Source organism: Phoca vitulina, unplaced genomic scaffold, assembly GCF_004348235.1.
Source record: "Phoca vitulina isolate PV1807 unplaced genomic scaffold, GSC_HSeal_1.0 scaffold40, whole genome shotgun sequence".
Lineage (NCBI taxonomy): Eukaryota > Metazoa > Chordata > Mammalia > Carnivora > Phocidae > Phoca > Phoca vitulina.
The window spans coordinates 11,692,011-11,710,870 of record NW_022589743.1 but is presented as its reverse complement, the minus strand read 5'-3'; the positions used below and the strand labels follow the sequence as shown (position 1 = coordinate 11,710,870).

General features: G+C 38.0%; 2 protein-coding genes across 2 annotated transcripts in view; both read right to left on the bottom strand.

Moving 5' to 3' along the window:
* Nucleotides 1-9,959: 9,959 nt before the first annotated feature.
* RAD51C (RAD51 paralog C) overlaps nt 9,960-18,860 on the bottom strand; it is a 41,759-nt gene continuing 32,858 nt past the window's right edge. Inside the window, exons 6-7 of the mRNA XM_032429245.1 lie at nt 12,991-13,100; nt 9,960-12,018 (exon numbers count right to left, since the gene is read on the bottom strand). Of these exons, the coding sequence (XP_032285136.1) occupies nt 11,902-12,018; nt 12,991-13,100 (227 nt within the window). The 3' untranslated portion in view covers nt 9,960-11,901. The remainder of the gene's footprint in view (nt 12,019-12,990; nt 13,101-18,860) is intronic.
* On the bottom strand, nt 11,090-11,463 carry LOC116647697 (60S ribosomal protein L32-like). Its single transcript, XM_032429247.1, has 2 exons — nt 11,332-11,463; nt 11,090-11,281 (listed from the first exon to the last, which is right to left on the bottom strand). Exons 1-2 carry the CDS (start codon nt 11,461-11,463, stop codon nt 11,090-11,092), a joined length of 324 nt encoding a protein of 107 aa, XP_032285138.1.

Below are 18,860 nucleotides of genomic sequence, written 5' to 3'. Positions count from 1 at the left end.
GAAGTGAAGTAGAGAACAAACTGGTGGTTACCAGAGGGGAGGTGGGTGACGGATGGCTGAACTAGGTAATTCTTCCAAGGTTGGAGAGAAAAGTGGACATTTTAAGGTATTCTTTCATTATAAACAGAAGCCAATTTGGGCTGATTTAAACAAAGAAACAATTTATGGGATAGCTAATAAAATAGGAGAAATAGGGTCACTTCAATTATATTATCCAGTCATTGCTGCTAAAATAAATGCATTTCAATCACTTTTTCCCAGTCCTGGGTCTTCCACTCAAGTTTCAAGGTGTAGGGGCAGGAGCATGATTGACCTGGCCTACCCTTCACTCATGAGGGGGCAAGACACCAGAATTTACAGTCCCACTAAGGCTGCATAAATTGAAGAATGGGAAACACAACTGTACAAAAGGAAAATGGGGAGCTATTAAGAAGGAGACATGTGCTCGCTTCAGCAGCACATATATTAAGAAGGGGACATGTATATTGATTATCAAAAAACACCCTATGGGGACGCCTGGGTGGCTCAGTCGGTTAAGCGTCTGCCTTCGGCTCAGGTCATGATCCCAGGGTCCTGGGATCGAGTCCTGCATCGGGCTCCCTGCTCCACAGGGAGCCTGCTTCTCCCTCTGCCTCTGCATCTCTCTCTCTGTCTCTCATGAATGGATAAATAAAATCTTAAAAAAACAAAACAAAACAAAAAAACACCCTATGAGTGTACATTAAAGGGGTCTCCAATCCAGGCAGAGGATGAGATGCCAAGGGAAAAGAGTTTCAAGGTGCTAAATGTTGCTTAAAGGATGAGGATTGTAAGGGGAAAAGGCCTGCAACTCCAACAATTTTATTGAACTTTGGAGAATACAACTTTGGTACAAAAGTGAACAAGTGAATATAAAAGCCAGGTTAGAAAAGGAAAGGAATGATGAGAGGTCCAGTTTTCAGTAAATTCATAAAGTGCTTCTTCCTCCATAGTAACAGTGTACTTTATCTAAATTAAGCAACTCTAGGCAGCCCTGAAAGCATAGCCAAGTCTATAAATGCTGCACTTCCATTTTCATTAAATATTCGAAAGCCAGTTGTGTACCAGGGATACTGTTCTAGTGAATAAGATCCCCGCTTTCATGAGGCTTATAGTCTAGTGGGAGAGTTAGGTATAGGTTAATAAATAATGCCTTCAGATAGTGGTAAATGCAATGAATAAAATGAGATAATTATGACAGTAGCAAAAGAAGAGAGGTCAACATTGTGTAGGATGGTCAGGGAAGGCCTCTCCAGGGAGGTAAAATCTGAACTAAATGTGAAAGACAAGGAGTGAACCACATAAAAACCCAGAAAAGCTGGTATAAAGGTCCTAAATCAAGAATGAACTTGTGTATACTTGAAGAACAAAGTTCCATGTAACTGAAAGCATAGGAAGCAAAGGAATGGATGGTATCATATGAGCATGGATAGGAAAGCAAAAGTCAGATCATTTAGAGCCTCAGTAAAGAGTTTGGCTTTTATTCCAAGTGCAACAGGAAGCTACTGGAGAGTTGTAAGTAGGAAAGTAACATGAACTGGTATACATATCTTTCTAAAAGATCCCTTTGGCTGCTACTATAGAAATAGATTATAGGTGAGATGAGTGAAAGTAGGGAGACTAATTGGGAGGTTATTGCTGTTATCCATGTGAGGAAAGACTTTAGCTTACAGTATGGTGGGAGAAAATGACAATGGGAAGACTATATTTAAGACATATTTTGGGCGCCTGGGTGGCTCAGTTGGTTAAGCAACTGCCTTCGGCTCAGGTCATGATCCTGGAGTCCCGGGATCGAGTCCCGCATCGGGCTCCCTGCTCAGCGAGGAGTCTGCTTCTCCCTCTGACCCTCCCCCCTCTCATGTGCTCTCTCTCATTCTTGCTCTCTCAAATAAATAAATAAATCTTTAAAAAAAAAAAAGACATATTTTGTGTATAAGTGATAGGACTTACTGATACGGGATGTGGGATTGAGGATATAAAAGAAATCAAGTATCTTCAATTTTTGGTTTGAATGAAATGGATGAATGGTGGTACATACTGAAATAATGGGGAGGGTGTTTGAGGGGTTAAGTTTGAAATATTTATTACACATGTAAGTGAAGATGTCAGGTTGATGGTTCATTATACCACTCCGGAGCTGAGAAGAAAAAACCGGATTGAATTACTTACATATCAGTATCCTCCTTTTCATCAATTTGAAATAATTCCTTATCTACCATTTTCTAATCTAACCAACATCTTACCTATGAAAAAAATACTTGTTAAAAATAAATGAATCAGGGGCGCCTGGGTGGCTCAGATGGTTAAGTATCTAACTTTTGATTTGGGCTCAGGTCATGATCTCAGTGTTGTGAGATCAAGCCCCGCATCAGACTCTGTGCTCAACAAGGAGTCTGCTTCTCTCTTTCTCTCTCCCTCCCCCTCTGCTCTCTCTCTCTCTCGAATAAATAAAAAAATATTTTAATAAATGAACGAACGAACGAATGAATGAATGAATCAAGGGGTGCCTGGCTGGCTCTGTTGGTAGTTCATGTGACTCTCAATTTCAGAGTTGTGAGTTGGAGCTTCACATTGGGTGTAGACTGTTTGTACATACATATATATATACATAAATAAATGAGTAAATATAAATAAATCAAGAAACCCCAAAATTCACAAAGAAAAATGCATTAGCCAAACTATTATTATATTCTACTAATTGTCCTCCATAGAATTTGCCTTTAGAGTTTGGCTGACATTAGATGGAATAAACTGGTATTTTTCATAAAACTGCCTTCTAAGATATCACTGAATTCCCTTTAATCACAGACCCTCTGTCAAATTCAATACCCAAGGCCACAGCTAACATACACATAAATTCCAAATGGAAAGATTTAAACATAAAATAACACTTTTTGAAAGTTCTAGAAGTAAAAATGGGAGCATTTAATAATCATGGAGTAGGAAGTTCTAAGTAGAATACAACACTCAGAAACAAAATAATGGTGAAAAATTGGCTATATAAAAATCACACTTCTGTAAGGCAAAAAGTAAGACAAACTGGGAAAAATATAGGGCATACAGGCCTAATGCCTTCCTTAAGATGTTAAGAACTCTTACAGATTAATAAGACCAAGCACCCAATAGAAAAAATGGACAAAAAATATGAATAGTCACTTCATAGAAAAAGAAATAGGGTAAATGGGTCACCTGGCTGGCTCGGATGGTAGAGCATGCGACTTTTGATCTCAGGATCTTGAATTCAAGCCCCATGTTGGGCATACAGCTTACTTTAAAAAAAAAAAAGAAGAGTAACTTGAAAGTAAATGAAAAGATGCCCAACCTCACTTACAAAAAAAACAAAAAACAAAAAAAAACAAACAAGAAAATATAGTATCACACTACGAGCTGTCATTTTTATAAATCTATCAAATTGACAAAAAAAGATAAAATATTATGTTGTCAGGGTGTGGAGAAGCAATTACTCTCAAACAGCATGGTGGGAGTATAAATTAATAGTCTCTTTGGAGGATAATCTGGGCAACATCTGTCAAAATTTTAAATGCATATACACTCTGACCAATTCTTTATGTCTTCATAAAAAAATTGATCAACCTAAATATCCATCAATAAAAGAATGATTAAATAATAGTATAGGGGCACTTGGGTGGCTCAGTCGTTAAGCGTCTGCCTTCGGCTCGGGTCATGATCCCAGGGTCCTGGGATCGAGCCCCGCATCAGGCTCCCTGCTTGGCAGGAAGCCTGCTTCTCCCTCTCCCACTCCCCCTGCTTGTGTTCCTGCCCTTGCTTATCTCTCTCTCTCTGTCAAATAAATAAATAAAATCTTTGGGGCGCCTGGGTGGCTCGGTCGTTGAGCGTCTGCCTTCGGCTCAGGTCATGATCCCAGGGCCCTGGGATCAAGCCCCGCATCGGGCTCCCTGCTCTGCGGGAAGCCTGCTTCCCTCTCCCACTCCCCCTGCTTGTGTTCCTTCTCTCGCTGTCTCTCTGTCAGATAAATAAATAAAATCTTAAAAAAATAAATAAATAAAATAAAATAAAATCTTTAAAAAAATAGTATATTTGCACAATGAAATATCACACATAAATTTTTTCATTGAGAAAATTCTATACGTACTGATAAATGCAAAGTACAAATTTGGGTGATGAAGAAAAAAATATATTTTAGATACATGGAATAGCTGTGGAAGGTCACACAGAAAACTAGTAATCATGTTTGCCTCCTAAAAATGAACTGAGTGACTAAGGGACAGGGGAGGAAAGAAGAATTACTTTTCATTGAATTTAAAATCTTGTGCAAATATTACTTTTAAAAAATTAATTGAAAAACAAATAAAAAAGAAAGACCAGAAAAACATTTTTTCTCTCAAAGAACTGGTATACTTCTTATCATTAGACCAAGTTATATACCAATTATGCCTTTCTCTTTCCCTTGGTTTATATGACTTCTTAATACAAATTCTCTTTGCTGCTTTGCTTTTGTCTTTTATCTGTATTAATTTTTAAATTTTGATATAGGTAGGACATAGTTCCATGAGTTCTCAAGCCTTTCTGAGAGCCCAACTTTTATATTCTCATAAAACAGGCTACACATAAAATCATTATCAGAGTAATGGTGTGTTTAAAAACTCACATCTTACTACACATAAGGAGAGCCAAATGGATAGTGAGAGTCAAATGGATAGTTGAAGCACAGAAAGGCCAATGTCAATGATGAACTAAATCTGAAAACAGACAAAGGATTATACTGTGGTTGAAATACACGAAATTTTGTCAACATGTTTTATGCCAAAATCAGTTCTGAGGGAGCAAAATGTTCTGTAAATTTTTAACAGTAACAGTAATTTTAGGCACTGACGTTAACTAAAAATACATATTATGAACAGCCAGCCTCTCTTCTGCAACTTAATGTTTTTTTTTAAAGCAATAGAACATTTCAACATTATGTCTCAAAACAGAAATGTAATAATGTATTGGAATAAAATCCCTAGTATTACTGATTTTGAAAATAAAAAAATGTGTAAATGGCACTCTTTTCCTTATTTTTTAGTATTGCTCATTTAAACTGAATATTTAATAATGCCTTTACAGGGATGCCTGGGTGGCTCAGTCAGTTAAGCATCTACCTTCAACTCAGGTCATGATCCCAGGGTCCTGGGATCGAGTCCAGCATCAGGCTCCTTGCTTGGCGGAGAGCCTGCTTCTCCCTCTGCCTGCCGCTCCCCCTGCTTGTGCTGTCTCTCTCTCTGACAAATAAAATCTTAAAAAAAAAATGCCTGTACAAAAGTAGCAGCCACAAAATTTCGAACAATGAATTTAGCAATCATTTATATTGTTTTATAAGTAAGAGAAAGGCATGAGAAAATAAAGGTGCCAAAATTGACATGGCTTATTAATGTCTCAGCTGAAATTAGAATGCAGGTCTTCTGACTCTAGTCCTCTGTTTTTTCTACCACATTATAATCTGATAACTAGATGTAAACATTTTAGTAGAAACAGTATTAACAAAAAATACAATAATTAGAAAATAAAAATAGCTGATCTAAGAAATGAAAGTAAATTTATAAGGGTTAAAATTTAAGCTAGTAGGAACAGTTTGAAAATATTCCAAAGACAAATCAACTGTCCCAAACTTCATGAGCAATAAAAGTCAATAAAAGTTTCAGGAAACAAAAAGCGTTACTCGCATAAATTAATAAGCAAAACACTATTAGAAACAACCCAAATGAGGGGCACTTGGATGGCTCAGTCAAGCATCCAACTCTTGATTTTGGCTCAGGTCACGATCTTGGGGTCGTGGGATCAAACCCTGTGTGGGGCTCCAAGTTCAGTGGAGTCGGCTTCTCTCCCTCTCCCTCTGCCCCTCCCCTCATGTACTCTCTCTCTCAAATAAATAAATCTTAACAAACAACAAATGTTCATCAAGAGATGAATAACTAAATAAAATGTGGTATATACTTGTAATGGAATATTGTTCAGCCATAAAAATGAAGTTCTTATACATGCTACACCATGGATGAACCTTGAAAACATTATGCTAAGAGAAATAAACCAGACACAAAAGGAAAAATGTTGCATGATTCCACTTACATAAAATACATACAATAGGTGCATTCATAGAAACAGTAGATTAGAGATTACCAGGAGTTTGGGGGGGGGGGTTGGAGGCAGTGCTCAGAATAGAAAATTATTGCTTCAAGGGTACAGAGTTTCTGTTTGTGTGATGAAAAGTTTTAGAAATAGTGGTGATAGGGGCACCTGGGAGGCTCAGTCGGTTAAGCATCTGCCTTCAGCTCAGGTCATGGTCCCAGGGTCCTGGGATCGAGCCCCACGTTGGGCTCCCTGCTCAGCGGGGAGTCTGCTTTTCCCTCTCCCTCCTCCTGCTTGTGCTCCCTCTCTGTCAAGTAAATAAATAAAATCTTAAAAAAAAAAAAAAGTGGTGATAACTATACAACACTGTGCATGTAGTTAATGCCACTGAATTATACACTTAAAAATGGTTAAAATAGCCAATTTTATATCTATTTTATCACAATTTTAAAAAGTAAAACATACTTTGGGGCACCTGGCTGGCTCAGTCAGTAGAGCACATGACTCAGTCTCAGGGTCATGAGTTCAAGCCTCACACTGGGCAGAGTTTACTTAAAAAAATAATAGTAATAAAAAGTCAAACAAAATTTTCAACACCGCTATTAAATTATACATATTTTACAGTAATAAAAAATGCTCAGAAACATCAACCTATGCATAACCAGTGGTATTCTTACCTGACCATTAGAAAAACAGAATTTATTCTAAATCTTACTTGAAATACTTATTCATTCAACAAGTAGTTGTTAAGTGTGTATATGTTAGGCTTTAGATGGATGGATAGAAGGAATGAAAACAGACATGCCAGCCTATCCCATCTACCTTACAGAGTTGCTATAAGAATCAAATTAAATAATGTAAAAGTGTTTGAAAATCATAAGGCACTATATGAATGCTTTAAGTTACATATCCTCCCAAATTCAAACTAAAAGTTATAATACTCTGGGGAAAAAAAATTCTTCAAAAAAGGATAAATTATGGGGCGCCTGGGTGGCTCAGCCGGTTAAGCGGTTTAAGTGTCTGCCTGCTCAGTGGGGAGCCTGCTTCTCCCTCTCCCTCTCTCACTCCCCCTGCTTGTGCTCTCTCTCTCTCACACATAAATAAATAAAATCTCTAAAAAAAAAAGGATAAATTATTTGTAAAACCAGGAAAGAATTAGTGTTAAAAAACTACCCACGTTTGAAAAATTATAGATTTATGCATTAAAGATACTGGTGGGATTATCTCTAAGGTTTCCTCTAGCAATCATTGCATTGAAATGTTAAGCTTCTATCCTGAAAACAAAACAAAACAAAAATCCTGAGTTAGGTTGTGTGAGCTTTCAATTCTATCCTTTATTATATTTTATACCTCTAATAACTTTTTTGAAATCAAACTTATTTTCCAAGTGCATTAACGTAGAAAAGGCTTCTCAGAGCAGAGCAATTCTGAATTGCAAGTATTTGTTTCCTCTTCCCAGAATGAGTAATTTTTAAAGTAGACTATTAATGGTCTGTGTTGTACTAAGTGTGGCCAGGACATTGCAAAACATGGAATTGACATAACAAATATTGTGGAAATAAATGTTTTTTTGGTGTGCAAATATATCTATGCGTATAAATGAATTACCAGAAAGGGTGATCAGAGCAGTGGCATGAGAAGGAGTAAAAGCCAATATACATCTTTTGGATTTACCATACTGCTTAACCACAAAATGAAAGATGGATGCGATCATTGGTTAGCCAGGAGGTAAGACTTTGATATACTGGTAGCGGTAGATGACAAATGTATAAATTGTGGAATGACAGATATTCCATCACATCATGAGTTAAAACAGAAGAGACTGGGGAAAAATTTATACTTATACATATTTTATAATTAAGAAAGAATGGGCGCCTGGGTGGCTCAGTCGTTAAGCATCTGCCTTCAGCTCAGGTCATGATCCCAGGATCCTGGGATCGAGCCCCGCATCAGGCTCCCTGCGCCGCGAGAAGCCTGCTTCTCCCTCTCCCACTCCCCCTGCTTGTGTTCCCTCTTTCGCTGACTCTCTCTCTGTCAAATGAATAAATAAAAATCTTTAAAAAAAAAAAAAAAAAAAAAAAGAAAGAAAGAATAAGAGTCCTTGAAAAATAAAACTTTCAAAAAGCTAAGGATATATCATTTCTTTTCGTATCCTTTTTTTCCCTTTCACTTTCATAAATGGGAATGACCATCTATGAATACAGTTAAAAATGTCAACAAGTCTGTCCCAGTGCTTTCCAAACTTTAATGTGTATATTTGTCACCAAAGGATGATGTCTTGAATTATGTTACCACATGAATTGAGGGGCTGAAATAATGGCTCACCCAAAACATTTACAATCTAATCCGGGAATTTGTGAATGCTAATTTACATGCCAAAAGTACTGTGCAGATGTGATTAAGGGCCTTGAGATAGGGATATTATCCTGGATTATCTGTCTGAGCCCTAAATGTAATCACAAGTGTCCTTATAAAAGGAAGGCAGGAGAGAGATTTGGAAAAAGGCAACTGAAACAGACTGGAAACGGAGAGACTGGAAGATGCTACACTGTGTCTTTGAAGATGGGCTATGAGCCAAAGAATGCAGGCAGCCTCTAGAAGCTAGAAAAGGCAAGAAAATGGATTTTCCCTACACCCTACAGAAGGAATGCAAGCTTGCTGACACCTTGATTTTAGCCCTGTGAAACTGATTTCAGACTCCAGAACTGTAAGATAATAAATGTGTTCTTTTAAGCCACTAAATCTGTGGTAATTTTTTACAGCAGCAATGGAAAATTAATACAAATCATTTCAATTTCTTTAAAAAAGGAACTTCTATGCTTATCAGAAGCATTGTTTGTAACACTAAAAAAATATAGTAATAACTAAAACTCCAAAAAGAAGTTTAAAATTATGCACAACCATTAAAAACTATCATAGAAAAATTATGTGGTGCACAAGAGGATATATTAGGCTCTTTAAAAAGCAGGTAACAATATAATTTTTTAAAAACTTCATGTGTGCAAAAAAATGTGTGTATACTTTAAATTTCCTGTATTTTTTTTTTTTTAAGACTTTATTTGACAGAGAGAGAGAGAGTGAGCACAAGTAGGGGAAGCAGCAGGTAGAGTGTGAGGAAGAAGCAGGCTCCCCGCTGAGCAGGGAGTCTGATGGGGGGCTCGATGTGGGGCTCTATCCCAGGACCCTGGGATCATGACCCCAGCTGAAGGCAGATGCCTAATGACTGAGCCACCCAGGAGCCCCAAAATTTCCTCTATCTCTACAGACTGAATTCTGTTCCCAAAATTCATGTTGAAGCTCTAACCCTCAGGGTATTTGTACCCTGTATGACTGTATTTGGAGACAGGGCCTTTAGAAGGTAATTAATGTTAAATGAGGTCATAAAGGTGAAGTCTAATCTGATAGGACTGGTGGCTTTGTAAGAAGAAAGCTCTCTCTCCATGCACATTCACCAAGGAAAGGCCTTGTGAGTACTCAGTAAGTAGGCGGCTGTCTACAAGCTTCACTGGAACCACACAATGCTGGCACACCGATCTTGGACTTCTAGCCTCTAATACTGTGAGAAAAATTTGTTGCTGAAGTTTATGGTACTTTGTTACTGCAGCCCAAGCGGACTAAGATTTAAGTGTGTAACTAGGAAAATAATTATCTTTTTAGCAATAACAACAACTTTGAAAGGTTATTTTAAAGATTTTATTTATTTGAGAGAGGGTGGGGGGGACAGGCAGAAGGAGAGGGAGAGGTAGACTCCCAGCTGAGCGGGGAGCTGGAGACGGGACTCAATCGATCCTGGGACCCCGGGATCATGACCTGAGCCGAAGGCAGACGCTTAACAGACTAAGCCACCAGGCGCCCTGAAAGGCTATTTTACATAAAGTTTACCTAAGAAGAGTTGCAAACAAAAAGCAAAAACACTTGGCTTTGTCTATATTCCGGGTCCTACAGTTCTTTAAAGTACAATGTTATGACGCTTTATGAGATTCCTACAGTTCTGATGCCTAGTAACACTGATATTTATCACTTATAACCCCCTCACTCTCTTGATTTTATGATCTGAGCAGAGAATATAAAATAATGGGTAATTTTTTAATAATGACTGAATTGATAATAAAAATATATGCCTCATAATTACAATCAGTCATCCTACACTAGTCATTTGAAGTTAGTCTTATATGATTGGATGACCATATGCCTGATTTGCCTGGGATGGTCCTGATTTATGTCCACTGTCCTGGTGTAATTGTTAGCAGTGTCTACTTTCATTCTCAAAAAAGTCCTGGAAAACTATGGTTATTCTATATATAATCAATTATGGAATAATTGTATTTTTAAAACTTTATAAATTTAGTGGTCAGTCTGGGATAGGAAATACCAATTGTCACTAAAATCTGGAGAACATGGTTGTCACAGTATATAATACTGAATTATTTAAATAATTTTCTTCCATTGGGAACCAGAGTAAATTTTGTGAATGAATTGAGAAGTACGAAGAAGAATCAGGTGCCAAAACATTTTTAGATGATTTTAAAACCACTCAAGAATCCAAATTTTTAATTTATTCAAACAGTGTTAAGATTATTCAAAGGAAAATGTCAATACATCTAGAATTCTAGAATGGATCACACCAGGTTTCAAAAATGTAGAAATAAATAATTGTGAGTTTATCAACTTGACTACTCTGGAAGATGAATGTTCTAGACATTTTCTAGATAGGGTAACAGCTCCAAAGTCCTTCCCTTAACATAACATAAAAAAAAAAAGGCTTAGATTTTAGGATTGGGGTCACTAAAATCTGATTGGTCATCTAAAATTTGTATCCTACCATTAAAACCAAATATAATAATATGCTGACTCATGGTGCTGGCTTTTCTTTATAATAGTAAAAACAAGCCTTTTTCTTTTTTTGTAGTTTTATGGTTTTATTAACACAAATACGACATGCACATAAGCGGTCTATTCATTTTCTTGGCTGCGCAGAGTAGCATTAGGACTGGTAACTCAGATGGCCAGCTGGGTTGGTCTTTCCAGTGGCTTTGTGGTTCTTGGAGGAGACATTGTGAGCAATCTCTGCACAGTAAGATTTGTTGCACATCAGGAGCACCTCAAGCTCCTCGACATTGTGGACTAGGAACTTCAGAAGCCACAGGGCAGCATGTGCTTTGTTTTCTTGTTGCTCCTGTAAACAGTTTTGGGCATCAAGATCTAGCCCTTGAATCTTCTGTGCACCCTATTGTCCATGACTCTGGGTTTCCGCCAGTTGTGCTTAATTTTGACATATGGGTCTGACGGGTGCCGGATGAACTTCTTGATTCTCTTTTTAATGGTATTGGGCTTCAACAGAGGTCTGAGGGCAGCCATGATGCCAAGTAAGAGATGGCTCAAAAACAAGTCATTCTTAAGAATTATCAAAACTACATTTAAAGAGGAGAACCCAATAGGAATGTGAAAAAAAACCAAACTCTTTTCTTCGTAGGATTTTCTAGGCAATTAACAAAGAAAAGAGGAAAAAACAGCCTGAATGGTAAATTCAGATTGGCCACACGAGATCAGTTTTCCACATTTGCAAAAATACAATACCTGTATCATCTCTGCTGACTGTTACTAAAAATGAAAACAGGGCAAAATATAATTGTAGAACTGCTTTAGAAAAATTCAGAGAATCATACTCATTTCGTGTTTTTCACTTCACTTCATATGCTCTTGATTCATATATGCCACAGTGTGTGTTTAAAGTAAAGACTCTACTGCTTGTATGTATTACATCTCACAGCATCAACATATATGTATACTTTAAGACTAGTCTTTGGATTCCTGTTCTTCCTCTGATTCTCGTGACCGTTTCCGGGAATTCAACGAACCTTCTGTTTGCAAAGAAGATGCAGTAGCAACAACAGCATCTCTAAATCCCTGAGGCTGGAAGATGAAAAAATATACAAGTATGGTTTAAGAACAACTAAAATAACGATTAGTTTTCCAAATATTTTTAAGTAATTGATAAAAGAGCTACTTTATTCTTGAGACAGAAGTTATTAACCACTGTGAATGAGGAGGTTAAACCTCCTGAAAAGGTGTCCAAGCCAAAGCTGTACTAGCGTATTTCATATCTAGAGTATTTTATATCTGTATTTATTTATTTACATATTGTTTATATATACACAACAGAAATACCAGTGCATTATAAAAATGCACTCTAAAAATCTTAACAAACTTTATGGTGACTCTATTGAAGAGTAAAAGGAAGTAACATGTACTAATTACTTAGGTGCTTTACAAATTTATTTTCACAATTAAATACTCTAAATTTAGTTTTCCAATTAGGATACTTTAAATGCACCTAAGCAGTACAAAGACTAAGTCGATAATTCAGTTTCAGAATCTCTATTTCTGTTTTTGTCCTTAAAAAATGAAATGCCAAGAATATATTTGGCTCAACACTACTGATAAATATGCATATTTCAGCCAAAAAAGTGTTCTATGATTTTAAATTATAGGAAAATTAACATTTTAAAGCAGGATATATTTGGTGGCTATGATAGATCTATAATATCTACAGACTAAAATGAGTAATGTTAGTATTTTTTCTTGGAAAATCTTTAACAACTTTCACTTTAAAAAATTTTAATATCCTGACATTACATATGGCATGGAACACACTAGCCTACAAATAAGTATTTCCTCTGTTCTTAAGAATAAATTTCAGTCCAATTGTCACTAGAATATTCTGTATATATACTACTATTTTGGGGATAATGTTCTAAGCATCAAAAGCTGTCCTCAAATATGCTTGCTGCCTACAGAAGTTAACAGAAGCAATTTGTAAATGCTCTCTTCAGATAATTACTGCCCACCAACACCAAAACCCCACTCTAATCAAATAATACTGACTGTGATTTGAAACAGTACTGTAGATTCCTTCTGGCTTGGTGATTTGTGCAATGTTGCCAACCTGCTTAGAGAAAAATAAATATATACAAACACATGATCTTCATTAGTTCAAATGACTGACTTAATAATTTAAATTGATAGTTTTTCACTACAATTCTATTGTTTTGTTCCCTAAGGACACAGAAAGCAAAAAAATATCAAAAAGACTCCTTTAATCAATAGCTATATGTATGTATAATAATTATTACATATAATGAGTTGTTTATATAAGTGGAATTTTATTTTTTTTTAAAGATTTTATTTATTTATTTGACAGAGAGAGACACAGCGAAGAGAGGGAACACAAGCAGGGGGTGTGGGAGAGGGAGAAGCAGGCTTCCCGCTGAGCAGGGAGCCCAATGCGGGGCTCGATCGCAGGACCCTGGGATCAGGACCTGAGCCGAAGGCAGATGCTTAACGACTGAGCCACCCAGGCGCCCCTATATAAATGGAATTTTAAAACAACCTAAACATCCAATGAGTAATTCAAATAAATTTCTACATGACAAAATACTACTGATGCTTAAGAAGATAATGTGGAAAAAATATTCAATGAGATAAAATATTTATTTAAGTAAAAGTTATGCTCTATGAGTCACATTTATGAGTATGTAAATGCACATATATAGAAAAATTACTAGAAGACTACAATCAAAAAGTTAAGTTGTTATTACAAGATAAAGATTGTTTTTTTGTTTATGTTTTTCCAACTTTCTGCAGTAATTGTGTACTTTTTGTGTGGTATGATAGAAGTATTAAGACAATTTCTTGGGATATAAATGAGGAGCAATACTCTTATCACACTTATACAAATAAGCAAGGAAGACACATTCTTTCAAAATGATTATATCTGGAAGAATCACTGTCATGACAGAACAAGGTCTGTTTCGGTAGAATCTTATGTTCTCCACAAAGTAATGTAAAATTGAAAGCTGAAAAGTAGTTAGATATAAAATTCTAAGCTCTTACTAAGTTTGCTCAAATATTGTAATAGCAAATATAAGCAAAAACTTTTATTAAATTATTTTTAAAACTTTTTTTAATTAAGTAATCTCTATGTCCAACATGGGGCTCGAACTCATGACCCCAAGATCAAGAGGCTTATGCTCTATAGACTGAGCCAGCCAGGTGGCCTACGCAAAAACTTTTTTTTTTTAAGATTTTATTTATCTTATTTGAGACAGAGAGAGAGGAAGAGAGAGCAAGGGGAGGAGCAGAGGGAGAGGATCTCAAGCAACCTCCGCACTGAGCATGGAGCCAGACTTGGGGCACAATCCCACAACCCTGAGATCATGACCTGAGCTGAAACCAAGAGTTGGATGCTTAACTGACTGAGCCACCCAGGCGCCTAAGCAAAAACTTTTATTTTTTTATTTAAAAAATATTTTTTAAAAAAGATTTTATTTATTTGACAGAGAGAGAGATAGCGAGAGCAGGAACACAAGGAGGGGGAGTGGGACAGGGAGAAGCAGGCTTCCCGCCAAGCAGGGAGCCTGATGTGGGACTCGATCCCAGGATCCTGGGATCATGACCTGAGCCGAAGGCAGACGCTTAATGGCTGAGCCATCCAGGCACCCTAAGAAAAACTTCTAAAGTGCTTTCAAAATTACTTTAAAACTGATATAACTTATTCACAATAGTCAAGACAGAAGCAATCCAAGTGTCTGACGGATGGATAAACAAAATGTAATGGTTTTGGTTTTTGTTTTTTAAAGATTTTTGATTTTTTATTTGACAGAGAGTACAAGCAGGGGGAGCTGCAGTCAGAGGGAGAGGGAGAAGTAGGCTCCCCGCTCGGCAGGGAGCCCAATGCGGGGCTTGATCCCAGGACCCCGGGATCATGACCTGAGCCGAAGGCAGACGCTTAACCATCTGAGCCACCCAGGCACCCCAACAAAATGTAGTTTATACATATAACGGAATATTATTTAGTCTTAAAAAGGGAAGTTCTTGGGGCGCCTGGGTGGCTCAGTTGGTTAGGCATCTGCCTTCGGCTCAGGTCATGGTCCCGGGGTCCTGGGATCGAGCCCCGCACCCAGCTCTCTGCTCAATGGGGAGCCTGCTTCTCCCTCTCCTGCCTGCTGCTCTGCCTACTTGTGCTTGCGCTCTCTCTCTGCCAAATAAATAAATAAAATCTTAAAAAAAAAAAAAAAAAGGGAAGTTCTTGTCACATGTAACTGAACACTGAAAACTATGCTAAGTGAAAAAAGGCCAGGCACAACAGGACAAATATTGTATCATTCCACTTATATGAGGTGCCTAGAGTAGTCAAATTCAGAGACAGAAGGTAGAATGGTGGTTGCCATAGGCTGGGGGGAGGGAAGAATAGGAGTTAAGTGTTTAATGGGAACAGTTTCAGTTGGGGAAGATGCAAAAGTTCTGGAGATGGATGGTGGTGATGACTGCACAATAATGTGAATGTACTTCATGTCATCAAACTACGCTTAAACGATTAAAGTGATACACTTTATGATATGTACAATTTACCAAAATTTAATTAAAAAAAATTTTTAAGTAGGCTCTATACCCAGCGTGGGGCTTGAACTCAGAACCCCAAGATCAAGAGTTGCATGATCTACTGACTGAGCCAGCCAGGCGCCCCACAATTTACCAGTTTTAAAAAACTGATGTATGTGATGAGCACTGGGTGTTATACGCAACTGATGGATTGTTGAACACTACACCTGAAACTAATGATGTACTTTATGATGGCTAATTGAATTTAAATTTTAAAAAATATCATATCCCTCTCCCCCCAAAAAAGATTTGACATAAATGCACAAAATGCAGATTCTAACTTAGAGAAAAATCATAAACTCTCAGAGTTAACAGGATCACTTATTTACATACAATGTAATGTTGATTTCTTTCTTTTTTACTGGCTGCTTGGAGTTTATTTTCTTTTGTTAAAAAAGATTTTATTTATTTGTATGAGAGAGACAGAGAGAGTGCGCACAAGCAGGGGGAAGGCAGAGGGAGAGGGAGAAGCAGGCTTCCCGCTGAGCAGGGAGTCCGATGTGGGACTTGATCCCAGGACCCCAGGATCATGACCTGAGCCGAAGGCAGGCACTTAACAACTGAGCCACCCAGGCGCCCCTGGAGTTTATTTTCTACTTGGTTCAAGGCACATGGTTACAGGATGTCAGGAAGGCTTTGAGTGTGGCTTGGAGAGTAAACAGTGGGGTTCTCTCAACTTCCCTTTTGGTATTTTGCTGTTATTGATATAAAAGAACCCAACTGCTTCTGCTTGCTGCAGCCTGTCTAGTCTACCAGGAGGGGAAGAGAAGAGCTCTGATGAGCCCACCACCTCCTGAATGAGCCTGGTGGCTGGTGGTGGCCACTCAGGATTGGGGTCCAGTGTTGACTTTGCCAGGCTGGCCACCAGGCTGCTTCCTCATGGCTTCCAGAGCCAAGTCACAGGTGATCATGCTGTTGGAGGCCTGAGGAGATTCTGAGCATTCTGGGGACTCCAACACTGTAGCCATGAATGGGAGAGTGGACTTCCTGAAAAAGAACCTTGCCCACCAGTAACCTGAGTCAGCCTTGGGGAGACCAGGGTGGTGATGGCTGGCTGCACTTGCACAGGAGCTGTTACCCAAAGTGGAACCCAGGACGCACTGGAAATAGCCAGAGGTAGCCACGAGCAAGCTGCTGGAGGAGATGGCTGCCATGCTGTCACTTATGGGCTGGTGGAAACCTTGGCAGTAACCCCTCATGGGCCTCGGCAGGTGATCATGGGGGACCAGGATGCTAGGCCAAGGAGCCCATTTGCAGAGGAGGCCCCGGAAGGCTGCTCCACGACAGAGGCGGGAGTAGTGTCTGATTCGTTTTCAAAGACAATTCAAAAAGGACATCTTGGTTTATGATCTGTTACTCTTCAAAGTTTGAAATTGCCCCTCCATTCAGAAACAATTCAAAAGAGAAGCAATCAGGGGTGCCTGGGTGGTGCAGTTGGTTAAGCATCTGACTCCTGATTTTGGCTCAGGTCATGTTCTCATGGTCCTGGGATCAAGCCTCACTGAGCGCTGAGCCTGCCTGAGACTCTCTCCCTTTCCTTCTCCCTCTGCCCTTTCCTCCTGGCACATGCACACTCTCTCTCTCAAATGAATAAATAAATCTTCAAAAGAGAAAAGAGAAGCAATCAGAGATCACAGTCCATTAGCTTAATGTTTTAGGTTTGTACTTTAAGGACAAAAACAGCAGAATCCAAAATGTCATATATTCTGTAATTGCAATTGTAGGCAAAAATTTAATATGTAATATAAGAATAATTGTGTTAGGGACAGAGATTATAAATTTTTATAATGCCTTAGGGTTGATAATTCTATCTTTAATACAAAATATAACAAAAATTGGGGCACTTGGCTGGCTCAGTTGGTAGAAGATGTGACTCTTGATCTCCAGGTTGTAAGCTGGAGCCCCACTTCGGGCCCAGAGATTAAAAAAAATTGTTTTTAATAAATAAAAGTTAAAGAAATATACATATATATATATAAATAACAGAAAAATAGAGGCATGGTGTACTTTAACCTGCCTTATTAAAAAAAAAAACACTCTTTTTGATTCAATAAAACAAAAATTAGCTAACCTTCTGAAAAATTAGTATCTAAATCACCTCATCACCATATGTCCAGAAAGATACCCAATACATCTGAATTTTCTGAGAAAATTATTAAAAAGTAAATAAGCTTTTTGGGGACCCGAGTGCCTCAGTTGTTTGGCATCTGCCTTTGGCTTGGGTCATGATCCCAGGGTCCTGAGATCAAGCCCCGCATCGGGCTCCCTGCTTCTCCCTCTCCCTCCGCCTGCTGCTCCCCCTGCTTGTGCTCTCTGTCAAATAAATAAATAAAATCTTAAAAAAAAAAAAGTAAGCTTTTAGAAGCTTTTACATGTTTATTAAAAATCCTTGGGGCGCCTGGGTGGCTCAGTCATTAAGTGTCTGCCTTCGGCTCAGGTCATGATCCCAGGGTCCTGGGATCGAGCCCCACGTCGGGCTTCCTGCTCCACGGGGAGCCTGCTTCTCCCTCTCCCACTCCCCCTGCTTGTGTTCCCTCTCTCGCTGTGTCTCTCTCTGTCAAATAAATAAATAAAATCTTTAAAAGTAATAATAATAAAAAATAAAAATCCTAAAGTCAAGTGGGCATTAAATATTCAGAATGAAAAATTTCCTCAAATTCCTAAGTAAGAGTTTTATAATTCATATCTGCATCTCAAGAGATCTTTTTAAATAACAAACTAAACCAAAGAATCACTTGGCTCATGTCCCCAGCCGAGATGAAGCTTAACATATGGCTGAACTACACAGTTTGGGTCAGGAAGAAATAAGACAGAAGCACAATTTGTGCTCTAAAGCTGAGCACACATATGAAACACTGTGTGGGGGTGTTGATATATTACTCCATTCTACCACCAGATCTTCTTGGCAAAGAGTGATATAATTCTGAACAATCTCAGCCTCATATTATCATGAATATGCAAACTAGAGGAAAACCCGCACAATATACAGGACAGAGACAAAAGTACTTATTTGAATTACTGTTGGAATGTCATTTCATTGTTAGTCAAAGGGTAAAGTCAGGTGTTTCTGGTGAAAGATAGGGACTAGAGTATAAGATGGGACACTTAGGTTCAATTTTCAATATAGATTTGTCTAGTCAAGGTTTTTAGTTTTCTGCTCAAACTGGAAGTGTTCATTTTTATAATTATTTTTCCCCACTGTGAATTTGTTTTTGTCCTTTCAAGATAAACTAAATTTTAAAACACAAGATTTCATGGAACTTTAATGACTTAAAGATAACTGGTTTCTTTTCTTTTTTTTTTTTTTTTTTTTT

Excerpts from the sequence above, each read along its gene's own strand:
- LOC116647697 (XM_032429247.1), bottom strand. The coding sequence starts at position 11,463 with ATGGCTGCCCTCAGACCTCTGTTGAAGCCCAATACCATTAAAAAGAGA. Across the intron at positions 11,282-11,331 it reads CCAGAGTCATGGACAATAGG|GAGCAACAAGAAAACAAAGC; the intron begins GTGCACAGAAGA and ends AACTGTTTACAG.